The sequence below is a fragment of the Danio aesculapii genome, chromosome 12, assembly GCF_903798145.1.
Source record: "Danio aesculapii chromosome 12, fDanAes4.1, whole genome shotgun sequence".
In the NCBI taxonomy this organism is placed as follows: domain Eukaryota; kingdom Metazoa; phylum Chordata; class Actinopteri; order Cypriniformes; family Danionidae; genus Danio; species Danio aesculapii.
The window spans coordinates 3,459,921-3,484,921 of record NC_079446.1 but is presented as its reverse complement, the minus strand read 5'-3'; the positions used below and the strand labels follow the sequence as shown (position 1 = coordinate 3,484,921).

General features: G+C 38.7%; 1 protein-coding gene across 1 annotated transcript in view; it reads left to right on the top strand.

Annotated features, from left to right (window-relative positions):
* The window catches only part of LOC130238817 (WD repeat-containing protein on Y chromosome), a 37,062-nt gene extending 21,720 nt beyond the window's left edge, over positions 1 to 15,342 (top strand). Inside the window, exons 13-20 of the mRNA XM_056469931.1 lie at positions 390 to 559; positions 3,259 to 3,398; positions 5,321 to 5,469; positions 5,555 to 5,772; positions 8,486 to 8,607; positions 11,591 to 11,703; positions 11,789 to 11,926; positions 15,199 to 15,342. Of these exons, the coding sequence (XP_056325906.1) occupies positions 390 to 559; positions 3,259 to 3,398; positions 5,321 to 5,469; positions 5,555 to 5,772; positions 8,486 to 8,607; positions 11,591 to 11,703; positions 11,789 to 11,926; positions 15,199 to 15,342 (1,194 nt within the window). The remainder of the gene's footprint in view (positions 1 to 389; positions 560 to 3,258; positions 3,399 to 5,320; positions 5,470 to 5,554; positions 5,773 to 8,485; positions 8,608 to 11,590; positions 11,704 to 11,788; positions 11,927 to 15,198) is intronic.
* Positions 15,343 to 25,001: the final 9,659 nt, after the last annotated feature.

Below are 25,001 nucleotides of genomic sequence, written 5' to 3'. Positions count from 1 at the left end.
AGGAAATTATAGCTAATATATTTGAACATTTAAGTTCATATTTATAATTCCAGTGGTTGGAAAAATGTTATTTATACTGTAAATGCTCATTTTTAAAACATATGTTTAAAAATGTTGCATATATGACATATTATATAGGTAAATTGCAAGTAAAAACTTGTAATTCATAAGTAATTTGCATATACTACAATAAATAGGATTTATATGTGAGACACACCAAAGGCTACTTACTGTAAAAGTAAAAAGGGCTTTCAGCCAGAATACACACATAATGTACATGTTTTCTAGTTCTCTTCAAATGGGTGTGTAGTGCTTTTTTTTTTAATGGCAGTCTGACACAGCAGAAGTGGAGATCTGAGATGTTTACTGAAGTGTATCTGTGAGTACAGGACATCTACATAAAAGCAAACCTGTCCTGGAAGTCTGGTTGTCAGCACAGCGAGGATATCCTGGCCATGGATCACTGTCCCGTGCTGGGGCTTCTGGCTACAGGGAGTTACGATGGAGAGATCATTATATGGGCCCTGGCTCTTCAGAAGCACTTCACAAGAGTGCAGACGTTAGTATCAAATCAGACCAGATGTGCTATGAAAAACAGCATTTGCTTTCTTATTTGGACTAAATACAAGTTTTATGTTTGTAGGGGATCAACCTACGTTTTAAGATCAATCAGGGATTTATCAGCTCCTTTCAATGAACCGGATCTTGAAGATTCGAATCATTGATTCGACTCAATTGAGTCAGACTGAATCAGATTAAAAGATTCAGACTTTATCTACCATTTGTCCTGCAAATAGAAGACATCGTATCTTACCAATCTTGTTAACATTATTTACGTACATTATATATGCCCTGAGTTACTGCATGTTCTAAGTACGTATAGTTAAAGTCAGAATTATTCGCATATATATTTTCCCCTATTTCTGATTGATATTTTTTCAACACATTTCTAATCATAATAGTTTTAATAATTCATTTCTAATAACTGATTTATTTCATCTTTGCCATGATGACAGTAAATAATATTAGACTAGATATTTTTCAAGATACTAGTATTCAGCTTAAAGTGACATTTAAAGGCTTAATTAGGGTAATTAGGCAAATCATTGTATTACAATGTTTTTTCTGCAGATAAATGAAAACAAATATTGCTTATTAAGGGGGCTAATAATATTGACCTAAACATGTTTTTTAAAATGAAAACTGCTTTTATTCTAGCTGAAATAAAACAAATAAGACTTTCTCCAGAAGAAAAAATATTATAGGAAATACTGTGAAAAATTCCTGAATCTGTTAAACATCATTTGGGAAATAATTAAAAAAGAAAATTCACAGGAGGGAAAATTCAAAGTCCAAAGACATGCGGTACAGGGGAATTGGGTAAGCTAAATTGGCCGTAGTGTATGTGTGTGAATGAGAGTGTATGGGTGTTTGCCAGTGATGGGTTGAGGCTGAAAGGGCATCCACTGCCTAAAATATGTGCTGGATAAGTTGGCGGTTCATTCCGCTGTGGCAAACCCAGATTAATAAAGGGACTAAAGCTGAAAAGAAAAGGAATGAATGAAATCAAACCTCTTCAGCTGCTTCAGAACGCAGCAGCACGAGTGGTCTTTGATGAACCCAAAAGAGCACATGTCACTCCGCTGCTCACCCGTTTGCACTGGCTGCCAGTCGCTGCTCGCATCAAATTCAAAGCTCTGATGTTTGCTTACAAAGCGACCTCTGGCTTTGCTCCTTCTTATCTGCTCTCACTTCTGCAGATTTATGTGCCCTCCAGAAACTTGCGTTCTGTGAATGAACGTCGCCTCGTGGTTCCATCCCTAAGAGGGAGGAAATCACTTTCCCGAACTCTCACATTCAATCTACCCAGTTGGTGGAATGAACTCGCTAACTGCATCAGTACGGCAGAGTCACTTGCTGTCTTCAAGAAACGACTAAAAACTCAACTATTTAGTCTCCACTTTCCCTCCTAATCTGTAACTGCCTCTCTCTCTCAAAAAAAAAGAAACATTACTAATGCTTTGCTTCTTAGACTTTACACACCTGAAACTTGTCTATTGCATTTGCTCACTGCTGCTCTTATAGTTGTGTAAATTGCTTCCTTGTCCTCATTTGTAAGTCGCTTTGGATAAAAGCGTCTGCTAAATGATTAAATGTAAATGTAAATGTAAATAATAATGCACACGTTTAGGACAAGTCAGGGTATTTTAAATATGTGGGTTTTATTTAAGCTCTGTATTTTAACATTAAGTGAAAATGACCGCCTCAGTAGTTCTACCGTAAACTCACTCCCAGTCTACTTAGACAATTTTTGAAAATGAGCTTTAAACAGCTTAATAGCCGATCTTAACATTATGAATCTTGATGGTACATTAGCAAAATTAGCCTGTTTTGTTTTGAGGGTCAGAGAAAGAGGAAGGTGGAAATATGTGTGGGAAAAATTCTGGATGAAAAGAAATAATAATATAAACGGACTCATTATGGGAAATGAATGTGATAAAATGCTGAAAATAACCTTAAAATACACATTTTTAAATAATAAACTTGTAATCCTTGATGATTAGTGTGTTAAAATAAAATATCTGCATGAATCAAGTCATGTTTAGTGACTGTATGTATATTAGCCTTGATTTGAACTTTTTTCACTGTGTGAATTGGGCAAGAAATAAGTAAATAAATGCACACGCAGTAATTAAAAATGAAACATATGCTGGAATAGTTGGCGGTTCATTCCGCTGTGGCAACCCCTGATAAATAAGGGACCAAATCGAAGGAAAATGAATTAAATGAAAATGAATGAATGAATGAAAGTGTGTGTGTGTGTGTTTCTTGTCATCCATTTTTAATTATTTATTTTATTTTTACATTATTGTCTACTATTGGTCGACACAATGGTGCAGTAGGTATTGCTGTCGCCTCACAGCAAGAAGGTCGCTGGTTTGAGCCTCGGCTGGGTCAGTTGGCATTTCTGTGTGGAGTTTGCATGTTCTCCCCGCGTTCACATGGGTTTCCTGGATGTTTCGCAGAGATGGGTTGCAGCTGGAAGGGCATCCGCTGCCTAAAACATATGCTGGATTAGTTGGCGGTTCATCCCGCTGTGGCGACCCCGGATTAATAAAGGGACTAAGCCGAAAAGCAAATGAATAGTGACTATGTGAATGTCTACTATTGTTAAACAGTTTTTTTGTGTGCTACTGGTCTGTAATGTTATTTATGTTCTTGAAATATATTTCTTTTTTATGGATGTGATGTGTGCAGAGTTCGTCTGCCTGTTCACCGGCTGCTGTTCCTGCAAAGTCGCGCTCAGCAGAGTCATCTGAGGAAAGCTGCTGTGCTGCTCAGTTCACAGGCCGGGTTTGTCTGCTGCTGGAGCGTCTGTGGGCCCAGACATAACCACGGTAAACATAATAACTGAGAGCAACTGATGACAACTTGACACCGTACAAACACCATCATGTAGAGCTTTTAAATTGAAGACTGTTTTAAATTGCACCCTACTTCAGAAACCATAATAAATATGCACTGGTTAGAATAATTAAGATTTTTCTATGTTCACCAAGGCTGCATTTATTCATTCATTTTCCTTCGGGTCTCTGATTTATCAGAGGTCACCACAGCGGAATGAACCGCCAACTATTCCAGCATATGTTTTACGCTGCGGATGCCCTTCCAGTACTGGGAAACACCCATACACTTTCACACTCACACACACACACTCAATCACTACGGCCAATTTAGGTCATCCAATTCACTTATAGCACATGTGTTTGGCCTGTGGGGGAAACTGGAGCACCCGGAGCAAACCCACCCATTATATAATAAAAATAATAATAAAAATAATTTAATATATAACATTGAAATAACAAGAAACTCCAAAATGTTTTAAAAGGCCAAGTTAAGGTCAAGGCAAAGCAGACTGTCCGATGTTGTTGTTGAGAATTTTGATGTATTGCTCCTTTATCATGGTGCTATTTACTAGGATTAGGTTCCCTGGTACATGATATTAGGTTCCCACTACCATGTTTAAAAGTGGGAATGGGGTTAGGGTTGCAGGCTTCCCCTTTTTTACACCAAATGAAGGTTATTGTAGCCAAACAATTACATTTTTGTTTAATCTGACCATAAAACAGAAGAACAAAAGTCTTCTTCTTTGTCCAGATGAGCATTTCCAAAGGACAAACAGGCTTTTTTTTTTCTCTGGAGAGATGGTATCTTCCTTAGTCAGCGTCTGTGGATCCCAGTGGTGTACAGTGTCCATTGGACCTTCTGTCTTGGGGTGTTGCCACCAGCAGAGCCCAGATTCATCAGGATGGCCTTGGTGTTGATAGTTGGATTCTTCATTTACCTATCTCACTATCCTCGTGGCCAGCACAGGTGTCACTTTTAGCTTCCGACCACACCCGCTGAGATTTTTCACAGTGCTTAAAATCTTGTATTTTTTACTAATACTTTGCACTGTTGCCACTGGAACATCACAATATTTAGATATGGTCTTATAGCACTTTCCTGACTTGTGAGCAGCCGCAATGTACGGCTACAGGTCCTTACTGTACAGCAGACACACAACATCATAAGACCTTAATATTAATAAAGGACAATATTATTTTGACGTCCAATAACGACGTGAAGTGATGTTGATATTTGATTGATTTTAGGTTGTGTTAGAAAGTGTCCAAAATCCAACGTCGAGCCAACATCTTAAACCAACGTCATATTGACGTCAAATACTGACATTTATTCATCAGGTATGGCAGCCAAAATCCAATATCTGATTGACGCCATAGTGGTACCGTCCACACAACATCAAGCTGTAACATCATTATACGTTGATATTTGGTTGTTTTTAGGTTGCAGTAAAAAGCAACCTAAGTGCAACATCTGTCCGACGTTGGACATTGACATCGGCCTGATGTTAGGCTCTGACGTTTCCAAACAAAATGCAACATCCTACGATGTTGGGGTACAACATCAGTTTGACGTCATGTTGACGACCTGTGCCTGCTGGGTGAGCTCCTTTGTCTCAGCTATGACTGTCCACAAACCAACTGCAGAGAGCTTCTGATTTTCAGCTGTTGACTTGATTAAAACAGCTCTTCCCAATGAATCAGGGTAATTAGGATGCTTTAGTACAGCTTGGACTATTAGGAATGGTCTAGAACTGTGGATTTTCTTATAGACTGTGACGATTTGCAAAGGGTATGAATAATTTTGTACATGCCTATTTTTTGTTGATAAATGTAGATAAAAGCGTATAAATTTTTTCACTTGTTTTTATTTTATGGATCAATAACTGTATAATTGTCAATTATGTCTGATCCAGGACAGTTCTATGTGCCTGATAAATCTGGTGAGAATGTGATGGGTTTCAGCACAGACCCGGAAAATAATCTACTTGTCACTGGAGACACAACAGGATCCATTAAAGTCTGGGACATTTCTCAGTATGCCTTAAATGCTGGAGATATTGAGGTATGGAACTTACTTTAGGATGAAAGGTACCTAAATTCATCATGTTTTATTATTTCAGGCTTGATTTCATGTGTGTTTCTCCTAGTCTGTGGCTGCTTTTCCTCCACTGCTGTACTCTTGGAGGGGCCATGAGAGGGCGATAGTGAGCAGTGAGGTCCTACTGTATGAGTCTCGATTCTTTATCCTGAGTGTGTCTATGGACTGCAGGGCCTGTTTGTGGACCCATGAAGGAAGTTGCGTGGGGTGTTTTGGACAGGAGCAGCAATGGGATTTGAGCAACCCAGACACTTACCAAACCAATAGGTAGCAATGCACATTAGTTATTGGGATAGTTGCTTCATACTTTTTATTGGGTCTGAATTGGGGCTGCACGATATATCGTTTCAGCATCGATATCCCAATGTTATCATTGACAATAGTCACATCGCAGGATATGCAATGTTGAGTCAGGATTATAATTGATTGTTTTATTTTCCACTGAAAAGCTCTTGCAAAAGTTGCCATTATTTCTGTATGTGATTTCAAATAATCTTCCAATATTTATATATATATATATATATATATATATATATATATATATATACATAAGCAGTCAAAGCAGACTAGAAGCTTATATCCTGGTTTTCCTAGTCCAGCAGCTTGGTGTGAGTGAAATATTTGATCAATCTCCAAATACGGGAGAACCGGTTTGGCACTGAACTCACCAAGAGGCTTTAACAAATAAACCCCCACTGAGAAAACTGTCAGTGGTCAAATATATCAGCCGTTCGAACCTAAGCATGTGGCTGAAACGGCAGCGATGTGTTTAAGGGGGGAAAGGTCCAGAGAGACCATTCAATTGGTTATTACTCCTGGATCTGTCTGAAAATGTTTGTAGAGGCGGGGGAAATAAGACATCTGTCAAAGTGTGTGCAGTCACAGTGACGATTACTCGGCAGATGTTCTTGATCTGTTTAGACATGATTTAAGCTGAATCCATCACTTATTTATGAATCCATTCTTAATTATACTGCTTTTTGGTCTGGTATACAGTTGAAGTCAGAATTATTAGCCCTCCTAAATTATTAGCAATTTCTGTTTAACAGAAAGAAGATTTTTTTTCAACACATTTTGGCATGATGGCTCAGTGGTTAGCACTCACAGCAAGAAGGTTTCTTCCGGGTGATCCGGTTTTCCCCACAGTCCAAACACATACACTATAGGTGAATGGGATAAGCTAAATTTGCCTTAGTGTGTGTGTGAATTAGTGTGTATGGGGCTTCCTGGTACTGGGTTGCGGCTGGAAGGGCATCCGCTGTGTAAAACACATGCTGGAAAAATTGGCGGTTCATTCTGCGTGGCGACCCCAGATAAATAAGAGACTAAGCCAAAGGAAAATTAAATGAATGATTGTTTTATCTTTGCCATGATGACAGTACATAATATTTTACTAGGTATTTGATACTATTATTCAGCTTAAAGTGCAATGATGCTATTATTCAGCTTAAAGTGCAATTTAAAGGGTCATGAAACCCCCCTCTTTCGGTTCAAGTCTACCTCAGAATTTTTCAAAAAATGCTCTGAGATGGGCGTGGTGCAGCGCTGCGAGCAGATGGAGTAGTGACGTGGCCGGCAGAGCAGGGGAAAGGTTAACGAAGTTAAAATGCAAAGAAATATTGAAAGTAATTGAATGTCCTGCTACACATGTTATCCGTAATTTCATATACACATAACCACATATTCTTATATCATCATAAAGATAATCATGTTTATATAAACACTTTAAATGAGGAGGACTTCTCTCCTCCTGAATCCCTGGGTCTGAATGCAGACACAGTAGATAGCAGTGCAGCAGGTCTCTTGCCCTGTTTATTCCAACCATTAGCCTTGCCGGTAATCTGAAGGATTTTAAACATAGATGATAACCGTAGCACGGATGTAGGCCATGTGTCTCAATGGTAACAAACTCACCGGATAAAAGACAAAGTCCACCATTCTCTAATTCTTGTACAGCTTTCCCGACAAAAATGCTTACTGCAAACCAACAGCTTTGCTGTATCGAAACATGCAACAAACCCCATTGATCATGGAAACAAACACATGCGACCCGTGCCGTGCTCGGACGCAGTCTCACCCAGTCGAGTCTCACAGCTTGGCAGGTCTGCCTTGCCTTTGGAAAGCACGTGCTCTCATGAATAATTAAGAAGCAGGGTCTTCTCATAGGATAAGAAAACTTCACTATGAATAATAATGAGAAACCGACGTGTCATCACTCCACTAGCAGATTTGCACTACGTCTCCAGTTTTGATCCCACCCCAAAATTATTTTAAACCCGGAAGATGAAATTAGCTGACAAAAGCTCAAAATTATCCAGTTTTATCCACAATTAAAGCTGTTGCGAACGCTGTCTTAACTGATGCTCAACATACACATCTGTTAAAATCTCAGAAAAAAAGCACTCTAGGGTGTCTTTAAACTGTAAAGGCTTAAGCCAATTAGGTTAAAAAGGAAAGCTAGGTCATTTATGCAAGTCATTAGACAACAGTGGTTTGTTCTGTAGCCAATTGAAACAATATTTGTTAAGAGGGCTAATAATATCGATAATTTAACTTTTTTTTTAGAATTGTTTAAATAAACTAAGCAAATTAAAATAAGACTTGCTCCAGAAAATATAGGCTATATAAAGTAAATTAAGACTTTCTCCTGGTAAATATTAGAAAAATAAATAATAACTAAATGTGTAAAAATGTGCTTTATAACAAAATAAACACAGCAAAAAGTGATCAAATCAAAAGAAAGAAAAGTCAAAAGTGTCATTTTAGGGTGCACTGTCCCTTTAAAATTGTGCTTACGGTAAGAGTGCTGCTGGTTAATGTTTAATAGCGTTATGTTACGGAATAATGTGACCGCATGTCATGACATGTGAACCGGTTATGAATGTCACATCTGCAGTGACCTCATCTCATCAGCAAACATCAGGCGTTTGGTTAATCATTGATTGATGGCTAATGATGATGCATCTGTCACTCTTTACAGAGAACACAACCGACCAATCAGAGTTGACGAAGAAGAGAAGATCAAGGACAGCCAATCACATGCCAGTGTCAAGAGTTTTATCTGCTGGGGTGAAAGATCAGAGGATGACCGACGACACACAGGTAAACTCAAACACTTATTGACAAACACACACACACACATACACACACACATACACACACACACGCAGACTTAAATGTTTTTGTTGAATAAATTTAACGTTTCTAGTGTAAAATACTACAGATGCCCAAACCTTTGAAACAGTATTTTACATACACTGTAAAAAGAGTTTATGACAAATGAAATGACAAAATGTTTCTTATTTTAATACGTTAATCAGCTTTTAACAATATATTTTTAGTCATACAAAGTTGAACCTGATATTTTTAAGTCAGTTTGATTGATGCAAGTTGAGATGACTAGAAAAGTAAAGCTGAACTACAAAAAAATATTGGAAATTTATAATTTAGGCAGCAATATTATTTTGCAGTGTACATTTGTGCTCAGTAAGAGTAGATTGAGCCCCTGACTGTGAAGAGTGAGTGTTCAGCCTTCAGTCATGCCAAAACAAGCGATTAGCTGAGCCTCTGCACAGAGCTGGGTGTGTGTTTCTCGGCTCCTGCAGATGTCTAGACACCCGCCGTCGGAGAATTAATGTCTGCCGATGCTCAGACATATTCCAGTATCTTATGGAGCACTGAAAAATCTCTGAAAGCAGCTGCTTGGGGGATTCTGGGACACAAACATGAGTTCAGAATTCACAGTGTACTCGATTAATGTCCCTGGACAAACAGAAATAAACATTACGCTTACACTTATGATGTAACCATTTTGGTCAAGTGAAAATATTAACCAAATATATTATTTAAAATGTTTCACTATCTTTATTCAGGCTAATGAAATTTGAGTATTGACTAGAGCTAGACTTTTGGCATAAAATGTGATGCACTCTAAAGCTTTATCTGTCAAAAATGGCCTATTTAGACAAAAACAAATGTCTGAGAGACTCTAAACAGCCAAAATCTCTACATCTAAGAAGTTTAACTCTTGTATGCTGTTTGGGATGTTTTTTTATCCACTCTGGGGTGATTTTGAGTCCTAATTTGGCCACAACTTTCTCTTTTTCAGCAAACGGGGAATGATTTTTGACACATATTTTGGGTAAATGCTTTGTAAATTTTCCAAAACTCAACAATATACTCTGGCCAAATTCACTACCCTTTCATTAAGTTCACGAGACCACCACGAACATAACGATTGGGATTACATTTGAACAATACACAAGGATTAAAAACGTTTAAAAACGTCAAAATACATCTATTTACAATATATTTAGCGATCAAGATTGTGTTCATATTAATCATCCGAACAGCTCTGCAGGCATATTATGACTTTCTTTCTAACGTTTTTATATTACTTTAAAGGGGACCTATTATGCAAAAATCACTGTTATAAGGTGTTTAAACAGTTGTGTGTTAGCAGGGTGTGAATATAACTAGCATCTAATGGTAAAAATTAATTAATACTAGTGGTGGGCGATATGACCTAAAATTAATATCACGGTATTTTTCATCTTTTGAACGGTGACGGTATAATATCATGGTATTACTTTAAATAGCAAAATAATATACATCTCAAGGAAGAACGGACAAAAGAAAGTCTCACTTCTATCACTCTTTAAAAGTTTCGGTTTGGGTCATTGTAAATGCTCAGTCTCGTTATGAGCTGATCTTCATTTCTCTGTGTTTCTGGAATAAAGCAGGCGAGTCAGCCGCACCAATTTATGAGCAGACAGAGCAGGATTCTCGCGATGACCACCGGCGCAATTCCGCTCTTTGTTATGAGCCGTAGTTTTAGTGTAAACTTAGTAAAGACGAGTTTCTTTGGCAATAATGTGTACAGTGTTAGACTTTATATTTAGCGGACCTTTGCGCTGAACACGCGGTGAATGCAACGCATCAAGATTCAGGCACCTTCTCCGAAAACACTCGATTGATCTCAGCTGGTGGATCAACATTTACCTCATGTCATGATCGCTGTCATCTGCGCCATTATTATTATTATAACTTTAGGTGAGGTTTGCAAACCTGTGCGCTTTTCACTCTTCAGCCGTTTGCATTTCCTGCAGTAACAAAAGCTCCCTGTCATCTGACAGCGGGAAGCGTTGAGTGACTGACAGTTAATACGAACCAATACAGCGGCAGGGTAGAGCGATTCAGCAAGTTTTTAGAGAAAATCAAATCAGATTGCACTACAACCATTATATTCAGACACACAAATGCTCCCAAATATATTATGAGGGTGCATAGATTACGTTTCGGGCGCTCATGGGACCAAAATAGTTGCAATTTCGAGCCCTGTAGTATAAGGACAGGTATTCAGACCACAACTGAACGTTTGAAGAAAATTGAATACCTTATTATTTAGAATTAGCTATTATTGATGTAAATGCAGCCGTTTAAGGTGCATAATTGATTTATTACGATATTGACGGTATTAGAAAATCCATGTCGTGGCGCAATGTCACACCGGTGATGACTATGACACCGGTGTACCGCCCACCCCTAATTAATACCATATTTTATAACCTCACTTGATTAAAAACAGTCTGCAGAAACACTTTGATTGACATTTTTCCTTTGTACGTGTCATCAGAGAGAGAAAGCCCCGCCCACTAGTGACCATTTCTTTCTCATTAGCGTAGGATGTCAGTCTTGTTTTTGAATCTGCCACTATGCTGACACACAGGCATTTGTAGCTCCGCCCTCTTTTGAAAAGAGCACTATCTCATTTGAATTTAAAGCGACAGTCACCAAAACACCTAAAAGGGGAAGATTCAAATAGTTATAAAACATTGTCTGTGTGGTATTTTGAGCTGAAACTTCACATACACACTCTAGGGACATCTGAAAGTTATTTTAGATCTTGTAAAAAAGGGGAATATTGTGTCTCCTTTAATCATTACTTTTAATTTTGGGGTGAACTGTCCCTTTAAAAGCACGAGGTTCATTCTTTATAATAACAACTGCATTCCATAAACATATACTAATTGTCCATTTTGATTTGCTGGTGATTTCAACATGTTATGTCTATTTCTTGATGCAGAATCAGACGTAGATCTACAAGTAGATGATTCAGCTCCACAAACCCCAGACTTTGAGTTCATGTCTGATGACAGCAGCTCTTTGGAAAGCGTCCTGCTGCCTAAATACAGTAAGGTCAGTCAAGAAATATAAATTTTCAGCTTAGTTTACTTTGAAAGGGATTCCTCTAAACAGTGCTGTGTTTTACTGTGCATCTCAGGTTCTGTCTGGAGATCAAGTGTTCAAGGATCTGGGGTTAAAGACGACGACGAGGCAATGCAGACGACAGAAAGTTGGCCGTGAAAAGCTCTGTCGCTTTGGCAATGAGTTCACACCGTTTCAGACTCTGGAGCTGCCGGTTAGCCAGTCTTGCTTAAATGTTCATCATGTGAAAATCAGTGGAGTTAACATTACAATGGTTTATGATTAGTATGGTTAGCTTTTGTTGGTTGTGTTGGTTGTAAGACCTAAGTCATGAATATTAATGAGGTCATGAACAAACAAAATGCAATATTTATATATATATAATGCATCAAAATGTTTGTATATGACCTAATTTAGTCTTTGAAATATTAATTAAATAATAAAAAAATAATAATCATATAAAAATAATAATTATTATATTAAAAATAATAATAATAACAACAATTATTATTATCATCATTAAATTATTTGCAATAATATTAAGTTCAAATGTTCAAATTATTATCATTATTTTTGTGATTATTTTTTATTACATGGAATAATATTAAGTTCAAACTTAATAATAATAATAATAATAATAATGATAATAATACAATATTAATAATAATAATAATGATAATAATAATGATAATAATACAATATTAATAATAATAATAATGATAATAATAATGATAATAATACAATATTAATAATAATAATAATGATAATAATAATGATAATAATACAATATTAATAATAATAATAATGATACTAATAATGATAATAATACAATATTAATAATAATAATAATTATTATTATTAAATAACTCGGAATAGCATTAGATTCAAATTTAATATAAAAATAATAGTAACAGTAATAATAATTCAGTTTTAATTTAGTTCATCCAATTCCCCTATAGCACATGTTTGGACTGTGGGGGAAACCGGAGCACCCGAAGGAAACCCACACCAAAACGGGGAGAACAAGCAAACTCCACAAAAAAAAAGCCAACTGACCCAGCCGGGACTTGAACCAGCGACCTTTTTGCTGTAAGGCGACAGTGCTAACCACTGAGCCACCGTGTCGCCCATTTTTAAATTATAATTACCTAAGTTTGAGTGAACATATGAGCCTCCTCAACAAGTAAAAAAACACACACACTCAAATTTTGCCAATTTTTAAGTAATCAAAAGTAATAATAACATATAAAAAAGTTTTACGATAATATGTATGATTAAATATTTGAATATAAATAAATAAATAAAAACTCATTTTAAATGAATTAATTCAGAATATTAATTAAACTGATAATGTATGCCACTCACACACACACACACACACACACACACACACACACACACACACACACAAATAATATATATAATTGCTATTGAAAATCTTGCATTAGCTCTTTTACAAAGGGGTGAGACCCAAATCATTCATGGTGAAAAGTGGTGCAGACATCTCTGCAACCATAAATGATGCCTGTGACAGTCACGCAAACATACCTGTGGCTTCGTGAGACTCAGCTCTGATTGAAAAGTCCACAAAACCAGCCTCAAACGGTTTCTCTCAATAAAAAAGTGAAGCGAATGCCTGGCTGGAAATGAAATGAAAAATGAAGAGGAGTTGATGGTGAGAGCGCAGATGCGTTGGCGCTACTGACTGTAACGGCGCGTTTAGAAGAGCGAGACGCTATTATGGCAACCACATCACAAACGTCCAACACATTTCAGTGTCTCCACCACAGTGGAAAAAAGCTTTGAGCATTTAAAATCCTCACCTAATTTAGATGAGAAGCCTTTGACATGGTGTTTTCTGCAACACAGGCTCATTGTGGATACGTACCTAGGTCTACATTTCTGGGAAAGCACAGATATGTACCTGGGGCTCCATCTGGCTGCGTTTTGTCTGTAAAACAAACGCTTTTGGGCGGTATGATGCCACTGATAGCTTCTGATCCTTTTTGCACTACCGATGACCGCTTACCTCCATATGGATGTCTTTTCCATTGTTACCAGTTTCGCCACATACGTCAATAGACTTGGGATGCGGAGCAGAGTGGACCAGACCACGATGATGGGATTTGAGTCTGGCGAAGAATGGTTGCAGAAAGCAGCTAAAACAAAAGCAAATATATATAAATAAATAAAAATAATAGGCTGAAAAAGTGGTAAGATCTGAAAACGTGGTAAAATCACGCACGCTCGACAGCTTTTCTTTTTCTGGATTGCTTTTGAAAACACTATTGTTTGGATTCAGGGAAGGGGGTGGGTGGGTCAGTCGGCCAGTCAGTCAGTCAACAGCAAGCTGGTCAGCTGAAGTGTTTATTGCGCCCTCTGGTGGACTTACACAAGAAGAGAACGCTCAAATGATACCCGCAAGACAAATTTGAGATCATCAAAAAGTGTACACAGCGACCAAAACAAACAAACAAACAAAAACTGCAAGCAGACGTAGCTCCATGTACATATTTTGTGCTCTCCAAAAATGTGGACCTGGGTTTTTTCAGGACCCAGGCTCATTCTGATTACGTACCCCTATATACATTTCTGGAGAGAGCCAAAAACGTCCCAGAAGCTACTTTTTTTGCGGTTTTTATTAAAGTGAATCCGCCAGAGGCCACTTTGTACGCTTTTTCAGATCTCAAATTTCTCTCGCAAGTGCCATTCTTGCCTGGTGTTCTCGAATAAATCCATTAGAGGCCGCTGTCGACTTACTGACTGACTGACTGACCGATAACCCCACCCACCCCTTCCCTAAACCCAACCAATAATGTTTTAAAAAGCACCGATTGACCCGCCCACCCCCTTCCCTAAACCCAACCAACAGTGTTTTGAAAAGCAATCCAGAAAAAGAAAAGCCCTCGCAGCCGCCTGATTTTTTTACCACATTTTCAGATTTCACCACATTTTCACCCTGTTATTTACTTGTTTATTTACATTTTTTGGCTTGTTTACCTACTTTCTGGAAGCATTCTCCACCGGACTCGAACCCTATTGTTGCGGTCAACTCTGCTCTGCGTCTCAAGTCCGCCGACGTACTTCTCGAGCTACAGGACCAACTGGTAACAGCTCAGAAGCTGTAAGCGAGAAAGGAACAGCACGCACGAACCGCCCCGTAGCGTTCGTTTTAAAGACGAAATGCAGCCATACGTAGCTCTGGCTATGAAATGTAAATAGGGATACATTTTCCGAATGAGCCACTGTTGTTTTATTTGGTTGACTTTACAACTTACAAGTTGATGTTATTTGGTTGACTTTACTGGTTGACTTTACAAGGGGATAGATGGTCAGAGAGGTCTATGATTTAAAGTCTAAAATGTCTTAATTTTGTTTTCTGAAGATAAACAAAGGACTCAAAGTAGTATCTAATGACATGAGGGTCAGTAATTAATTCCAGAATGTGCATTTATGGATGAACTAACGCCTTTTAACCTTTTCTAGGAGATCAGCGAGCTTGGAGATGAAGCGTTGAAGCCCTGGAAACTGAAGATACAGCAGATTTCCTCCAGAGGAACAGAAGCGAGCTCTTGCATGTTCTCCTCTGAAGGGTCTTTGCTCTGTGAATCGCTGGATGATTGGTTTTAGTTGCACAGGTCAGTGAATATGCACTGATTTATATTGTTGTTGTTTTTTGCACAGAAATCACTTCCTCTGTGTTAATAGTGTTATAAACTATGCATTATTTTTTGTAAACGTATTGGAAGAATATTTGTTTTGGCATTTGCTGATTCATTGCCTTCCATTTTAATAATTTATTTATATGGAAGTATAGTTTTACCAATAAATAATAGATTAAACACAGAGATCATTGTTATTGTTGCTCATAGTTAAGATTTAGGGCCCTATCGTACACTCGGTGCAATAATAAGATGTGTTTGTCGCGACATTTCTGCATAATTTTCACATTTTGCGCCACGTTGTTTAAATAGTAAATCCATTTGCGCTACTTTGTGGACTCTGTTTTAGTCTAGAAATTGGTCTAGAGGTGTGTTAAGGTGTAGTGTTGGCGCGTTGCTATTTGAGGAACTAAAATAGACTACGCAATTGACCAGCTGAAAGCAGCTCTAAAGTCCAGCACAGAGCGCATTAGTTGTGCTCCTTAAACGTGTACACATTGCTGAATACACACAAGATGTAAAGCAATATGCAGATATCTTTACAAATGAAAAATAATTAAAGGATTAAAATATTACAAAAATCACTGCCCCCATGCCATCACCCTGGGGCTTTTTTCAGTTTAGTCATGACAACTTGCTAAAGAGGCCGAATGGAGGAGGCTCGTTCTTTATCCTCGCGCTGCAGATGATCTGTTTATCTGTTTTCTCGCCGTTTTTCCGCCATGTAAACAGCGAATGCGCCATGGAGCGACACAACTGACTCTTAAAGGGAATGGGAGATGAGACTCTGATTGTTTTTTTCTCAAAACACACCCATAACTCATTAAGAGAATAAGCTCAACCCTGTTAGACCGTGTTTTTACATCCTTAAAATAGCAGAAGTAGGTTCGGACATGCTCCTAATGCTCTTGCGCCTAGATCGTTAAAACAGTTCAATCATCTAATTCTAAATATTATACCTAGAGAATCTGCAAACATGTTTTACTATTTCTGCACATATTATTGTGAAAAATCTGCAGATTTATGTGGAATAGTTTTGGGAATGTAGAGACTAAAAGCTTAAAACATGAAATAAAAAATAATTACGTTTTAACTTTAAGATTTACAATGCATATCTAGATCCATTTGTTTGGTAAATAAAGCAAGTTTCTCGTATATTATATCTACCAAAACACAGAAAATATTACTTAAAGGGCACATAGGTTACCCCTTTTTTCATATTTAATATAAGTCTTTTGTGTCCCCAGAATGTGTCTGTAAAGTTTCAGCTCAAAACACCCATCAGATTATTTATTATAGCTGTTTGGAGTGTCTGTATTTTAGCTGGAAAAAAGGTTTTGCTGTTTTTTTGTACTGGCCCTTTAAGGCTAGTCCTCCCCGCCCACCGTTCCCACGTGCCTGTCAGCAATCGCCGCCCTCGGCTGCCTCAGGAAGCAGATCTCACATAACGTGTGTGAGAAATACTACAGTAAGACCTTTAACAATCAGTATTTGATGCATTTTTTTGTGGATTTGCAACAATGAGTCATTACAAACACACACAATGTCATTACAAAGTTCACACACACACACAGCGAGGACACAAACACATAGCGCACACACATACACACACACAAACGTGGCGCAGACATACGCACACACACATAGCTCAGGCACGCAGACACACACACACACACAGCTCAGACACGAATACACACAGAGAGAGAGAGAGAGAGAGAGAGAGAGAGAGAGAGAGAGAGACAGCGCGTTAAGTTTTGCATGATTGCAAGATTTTTATGTGTCATGATCCTGGTAATCTCCACTGCTGTATGGATATCTCTTATAATAATGTACAAAATAAACCTGATTTAACGTCCAAACCGCGATTGAAGCGTCTTCCTTTATAATTGTTCTGACACGCGGCTGTGCTGATGAAGTGAATCTGAAGTGAATCGCTGTAATTCATTACACACATGCTCTGTTTTAAAACATGTTAAACATGTGAAACTCACTCTTGATCACGTTTGATGATGATTAATGATCCTAGCGAACTGAACACACCTTTTATTCCCGGCTGCTTTGCGCTCATCCTGTCTTGATGATATGATTATACACGTGACTACCGGACATGTTAATGCACGCAGCTGTCAATCAATATTGGTGGGCGGGGGGACCGCTCTCCTACATAAAGTTGCGGTCGATCTGAAAACCGCTCCAATTGGTCCACCGTTTTTATGTTGTTAAATTTGAAAAAAAAGAACTGGGTGTGCTTATTTCACCCCAATATGACAGTTTATACACTATACTTACACACATGTCTGTCCAAACAGCTTGAAAAGTTTTTTACCATAGGTGCCCTTTAACAAACTGTATTGTAAAGAGCTGAAATGAATAGAAAAACTGAATAAATGTGTACAGTATTTACACACATTAACATTAACAAGTGAATGAATTGAGTCAGTGATGATGGGCTAAAAAATCTGTGGAAATCTTTGCACGCACATAACATGCTTTCAAATTAAAAATAAAATCACCACCCCTGGCAACAAAACCTAGGATGTCCTTTACAACATTTAATACCACTCAGAATACATTTAACCTCTAATAAATCTCTAGCAACTACCTACAGTATAACACCCTAGTAACTGGATAACAATACATTGTCAACCACTCAAAATACCTTAGCAGCCTATGTAACAATGATTGGATATGCTTTTGTGTAACCAGTTAGTTTAACATTCACATTTAGTAGATTTTAAACCAGTTTCCAACATTCTTCAGATTATCTTCTTTTTGATTCAACAAGAAAGGTTTATAACCCCATGAGGGTGAGTAAATAGTGATTTTTGGGTAAACTATCCCTTTAATATGGTCAACAAAAAATGCCATACAACCTAGAGCAGTGTTTCCCAACCCTGTTCCTGGAGGCACACCAACAGTACATATTTTGGATGTCTTCCTTTTCTGACCCATTAACTTCAGGTGTTGGAGTCTCTTCTGATGTTATGATAAGTTGATTCAGGTGTGTTTGATTAGGGAGAGGTTGAGAATGTGTTCTGTTGGTGTGCCTTCAGGGACAGGGTTGGGAAACACTGACCTAGAGCAACTTAACAACTATATAATCAGCATCCAGGTATCATGTTCTTCTAAAATGTAAACGCTTTATAATAACTACACTCTATCAATCATTTATTATGCATTAGCTAACAGTTAATAAGGGATATATAAATTTCATTCATTCATTTTCCTTCAGCTTAGTCCCTTATTTATCAGGGGTCACCACAGCAGAATGAACCTCCAACTATTCTGAGATATGTTTTTGCAGTGGATGCCCTTCCAGCCACAACCCAGTACTGGGAAACACCCATACACTCTCACATTCACACACACTCATACACTACGCCCAGTTTAGTTTATCCAATTCACCTATAGTGCACCTAGAGCCGGGACTCGAACCAGCGACCTTCTTGCTAACCACTGAGCCTCTGGCCCGAATTCACTATTTGCTAATGCTTAGTAAATGATTCATAGTGTGTAGTCATTATAAAGTGTTACCAAAAAGGTATATTTATGTTGCAATATTGACTCATTTGTTCTTGGTGTGACTGTAAAATGTGTTACCCTGGATTGACCTGAGAGATTGATCTTGGTCTCCATCCATCTCCAGAGCCGTGGCCTTAGGTTGTCCACACGTACCAATTAGCAGCCTGTGATTTTACTCGCTCGAAACACATTTAGAGCATTGCTGCAGTCCAGACCTCATAGAGGAATGTGTCCGCTGTAGAAACCGTCTGAAAGAGACTTGCCACCACTCCAACCAAAACTCAACCAAGATATATGCTTCCCAGGACACAAACTCTAGACCAGGAAAACCTTTCAAATCCAAAAAATTGTCCCAGATACAGGCAGCCAGGTTCCTCAAATCATTCGAAAAACATTCATCTTTCCTATGGAGCTGCGAATAATCTGCAGTGTTCAAATCAAATTTGAAGGAACACACCACTTTTATTGGAAATAGAGTCCTATTACATCCCTCCTAGAGTTAAACAGATGAGCTTTATCATTTTTTAATCCATTCAGTCCATTTCCAGGTCTGGCAGGAGCACTTTTAGCTTAGCTTAGCATAGATCATTAAATCAGATTAGACCATTAGCATCTTGCTCGAAAATGACCAGAATTTCGCAAATTTTCCTATGTAAAGCTTAACTCTGCTGTAGTTACATGGTGTTTTTCAGAAAATGAAATGTTGAAAATGTCAGCGATGCTTAAGTACGCGCTCAAATGTTCGCGGAAAATGGACGCTTAAAAAATTTCAGTACCGATTGGTAACGAATTTGATACTTTTGACAACCCTAGCTCCTACTCATATAGGAACTTGAAGGAGACTTGGATCACTGCAACCAAAACTCAACCAAAATAAACACTTCCCAAGACACAAACTAGACCACGAAAACTTTTCAAATCCAGAAAATTGTCCCAGATACAGGCAACCAGGATCCTCAAATCAATCGAAAAATATTCATCTTTCCCATGGAAGTGCGAAATTCATAATATGTGGCGTTCAAATAAAATTTATAGGAACACTCTACTTTTTTTTGGAAATAGGCTCATTTCACTACTAGAGTTTAACAGATTAGTTTTATAATTTTTTAATCCATTTACCACTCTCCATATCTCGTGGGAGCATTTTTAACTTAGCTTAGCATAGACCATTGAATCGTATTAGACCATCAGCATCATTAGCATTAGCATCAAATATGGTTTCACAAATGTTCCTAAAGCTTTACTCCTCTGTAGTTATATGGTGTTTTTCAGAAAATAAAATGTTGAAAACGTTCAGCGATGTTTAAAGGGCACCTATGGTAAAAAATCTACTTTTCAAGCTGTTTGGACAGACATATGTGCATGTATGGTGTATAGATTGTCATATTGGGGTGATATAAGCACACCCAGTGCTTTTTTTTTCAATTTAACAACATAAAAAACGGTGGACCAATTGGAGCTGTTTTCAGATCAACCGCAACTTTATGTAGGAGTGCGGTCCCCCCGCCCACCAATATTGATTGACAGGTGCGTCATCAGATCCTCAGTTTGTTGATTCACGTCCGCCATTTTCAGCGTGAGTCGAAGCGATATCACTAAAGGAACACGCTAGCTCTATTATTAGATGCAAGGCTCATTGGGCTCAACACAAGAGCAATATTCTCCACATTATCGCTCTAATCGGAATTATTGGTTGTATCTTTAGGTAGGTTTGCAAACATGTGTACTTCTCATTGAGTCTACCTTATACTTCAGCCGTTTGCATTTCTCGCGATCCCAGAAGCTCCCTGTGATCTTAACTAGCATGCGTTTTTGAATTCTAAACATCGGTTTCTATCAGGGTACACTCAAGTCGACGGCTGGGCAGAAACCTGCAGAAATCTATGTTTAGAATTCAAAAATGCGTGGCGCGACGATTCGGGACACTTCATGTTTCCACCGCGCCACAGAGAGTGTCTGGTGTGCCGTGTCGCGGCTTCAAGCGTCGCATCCGGTGCCTCAGTCAAAGTTAATTCAGTGTGCGTGGTTATTAGTTTCTGTGTACAAGCTCGGCACTTGAAACTAGCACACAGTTGGCTGTAAAACTGTACAAAGACACAAATGATTTTGTACTCTCTGCTTGGTCTGTGTCAGAGTCATACATGTACGACTGAATGGTGATCCTCTCTCTCTTTCTCCATCTGCCTGTCAGACTGTTGCAAACGCAGAGCGGGTGAGCTCATGGCCCCGCCCCCTTGTTACGTTGGGCGGGAAGCTGAAACTAATCTACATGTGAAGCAACACACCCCTAAATCAGCGAGCTGTGGACACGCCCCCAACATGACACTTTTTAACACATTATAATAAAACAATCTGAATTGTGTTTTAAACTGAACCTAAACTGGCACACTCAGAAGAACCATAATATTAATATTAAATCATAAAAAAGAGGTAAACTATGTTCCCTTTAAGTTCATGCTCAAATGTTCATGGGAAATGGACGTTTTAAAAACTTCAGTATCAACTGGTACCAAATTTACAACTGGTACCAAATCAACATAACAGCCTATAAAATAGCAACTTTTCATTTTCTGTTGGTCTGGTAAATACAGAAGACTCAAGCTTCATATATGAAAATGTACAAAACTCTTTTTTTCTATTTCATTTAGAGCGAGATGCTAATGGTCTAATCCAATTCAATTATTTATGCTAAGCTAAGCTAAAAGTGCTCTCGTCAAACACAGCGATCGGCTGAATGGAATAAAACATAATAAAAATCAACTATTTACCTCTAGGTGACTTATAAAATGAGCCTATTTCCAAACGAAGTGGCGTGCTCATTTAAATTTGATTTGAACACCGCAGATTATTTGCAGCTCCATGGGAAAAACAAATGTTTTTGGGAATTATATGAGAAACCTGGCTGCCTATATCTGGGACCTTTTTTTGGATTTGAAAGGTTTTCATGCGCTAGAGTTTGTGTCCTGGAATGCATATATTTTGACTGCTAATGGTCTAATCCGATTCAATTATTTATGCTAAGCTAAGCTAAAAGTGCGGCTGAGTGGATTAAAAAATTGTAAAACTCAACTGTTTGTGACTTAAAAAATGAGTCAGTGTTCCTTTAAACAGTTGTTGTGGCCTTTAAGACTTACTTTAAAAAAAAACATTCCTCTTAGAGTTTTTAAAATCACATATAACGAGTCGCTTAATTCATGAATTATGGCAAGTATGATCAGCAGAGCTTCACAGTCCTCCGTGCACCTGCACTTCGTGTCCTTTGGCGCTTCATAAACGTATCATTCATCACCTGAACATGAGCCGAACTCTGCGCCTTGATTTATTAGTTGTTCCATCAATCCATTCAACAAATACTGGACGCAATAATAAATGCATATACGTGACGGCTCTCGTCTGGGAATGCAGAAACTCCCGCTCAACGAGGAATGCATTGGTCTGATGGGAAGACAAGTGAGTACAAATGATGCAGTGTGTGAAGTTCTTCTTGTCACTGATACCTTGCGCATGACTTTTTTTCTCTCTGTCCTTTTTTTGACTAGGAAACTTTCTCACTGAAGATTTCCCCTTTGACATCCTGTTATATAATTTGGTTTGCGCCAATTCCTGGAAGATTTTTTGGAGCTGCTCTGCATGAATAATCCAGGGCAGATAACGAAGAGTGCAAGTAAACAATGTGCAAAGCTTCGGAGGATGAAAAACAACCGTATAAATCTTCAAGGATCAGTGAAGCTTCAAATCAGGCAGAAAAATGGAGTGCAATATGAGCATTCCCGAACTGAAGCCCAACGGCATGAAATAAACTCACCGTGATACTGGATGAGGAAATTATTCTGCTCAGAAATCCACACTTCAGATTCTGGCATTTGGTCAACATTGAGGCAGTAGTGATACTCGAATACACATAGAGCTGCATTAAAAACAACATGTGACTTCATTCAAAGATTCATGTTTGTTTTCGAGCCTGAAGTGGACTGGATTTCAAAATAGCAATGGATTTTGGACTCATCCAGACTGCCAGTGTTGGGAAAGACCTGTGGTTTGTTTTGCTTTGTGTTTTTTTGTACAAGAAGTATTTCCACCAAGACTGAAGATTTATTTAAAGTCTAAAGTGTGCAACTATTTGGATTGCATGGTTTTATTATAACTAACCACACACTGTAAAAAAGTATGATTAAAAAGTAAAGTCAACAAACATTTTTTATGTTGCTTTAACTTATTTTAATAAGTTAATCGGGTTTCAACTCATTTTTATTTTTAAAGTTATACAAAGTTTAACTTAATATTTTTAGTCTGGTTGATTGATGCAAGTTGAGACGACTAGAACGTAGTCCCGGGGACGTTTCTGGAGACGGCGAAATACGTAGCCGGGGGTACGTACGGCTGCATTTCATTTTTTTAAGCGAACGCTGCGGGGTGGTGTGACGCCGTTCCTTTCGACGCTTGCCGGCCGGCCAGCCGGCCGCTCGCCTCCGTGTGGAGAGCTTTCCCGCTGCAACCAGTTTGTCCGTTTAGCTCTTCATGTACTCTGGCGGACTCGAGGCGCAGAGAGGGGCTGACCACGACGACGACGACGACTGGGTTTGAGTCCGGGGAAGAGCGGTTCCAGAAATCAGGTAAGAAAACAAAAACAAAATCCAAAAAATGAAGCGAACAAGTTTGTCACAGGGTGAGAATGTGGTCAAAATCAGAAAACGTGGTAAAAATCAGACGAGGGCTTTTCTTTTTCTGGACGGCTTTTGTGAATCGTCGTTGGTTGGGTTTAGGGACGGATGAGGGTGGGTCAGCCGATTGGCCGGTCGCACGGTCAATCATTCTGTCATCCAGGCAGACAGGCGGAAGGTCGTTCGACAGCGGCCTCCAGCGGGTTTACGCGAGAACGGCGCGGGAAAAAGCGCGCACAGCGGCCTCTCGCGGACTCGCGAAAACAAAAACTGCAAAAATACGTACCTCCCGGGACGTATTTCGCGGTCTCCAGAAACGTCCCCGGGACTACGTTCTCAGAATGAGCCTGGGTTGCCTAGAAAAGTTCATTTGATTCAATGAAAACATTTAAGGCAGCAAGAAAGTTTGATGCTGCCTTAAATTCGTAAGTTGAACGAAAGTCACTGCATTTTACATCAATTAACCTTATCCTAAAACAATTAGCATAACTTAAAATATAAAAGGTGGCATGGTTGCTCAGTGGTTAGCACTGTCAACTCACAGCAAGAAGGTCGCTGGTTCGAGCCCCGGCTGGGCCAGTTAGGATTTCTGTGTGGAGTTTGCATGTTCTCCCCATGTTGGTGTGGGTTTCCTCTGGGTGCTCCGGTTTCCCCCCACAGTCCAAACACATGAATTGAAGAAAATAAAATGGCCAAATGGCCGTAGTGTATGAGTGTGCGTGTGAATGAGTGTGGGTGGCGGTTTCCCAGTACTGGGTTGCAACTGAAAGGGCATCCGCTGCGTAAAACATATGCTGGAATAGTTTGCGGTTCATTCCGCTGTGGCGACCCTTGATAAATAAGGAAGTAAGCTGAAGGGAAGTAAATGAATGAATAAAATGTTGTTAAAACCTGATCATCTTATTAAAATAAGTTCAGGTAACGTAAAAACTGTCGTCATTACCTTTTAATCATATTTTTACAGTGTAATAAACATGATGCATATTTATCATAGTAATATTTATTTATAATCAATAAATCCCTTATGGGCGACGTGGGTAGTGATGTCGCCTCACAGCAAAAAGGTCACTGGTTCGAATCTCGGCTGGGTCAGTTGGTGTTTCTGTGTGAAGTTTGCATGTTCTCCCCATGTTAGCGTGGGTTCCCTCCAGGTGCTCCGGTTTCTCCCACAGTCCAAAGACATGCGCTATAGATGAATTGGGCAAGCTAAAATGGTCCATAGTGTATGTGTGTGCATGGATGTTTCCCAGTGATGGGTTGCAGCTGGAAGGGCATCTGCAGTGTAAAACATATGCTGGATAAGTTGGCGGTTCATTCCACTGTGACGACTCCAGATTAATAAAGGGACTAAGCCGAAAAGAAAATGAATAAATCCCTTTGTTTTTAGTCTCATAGGTTTAATGTCACGTTCACGCAATGAGGACAAGGAGGGTTCTCTCTTTTC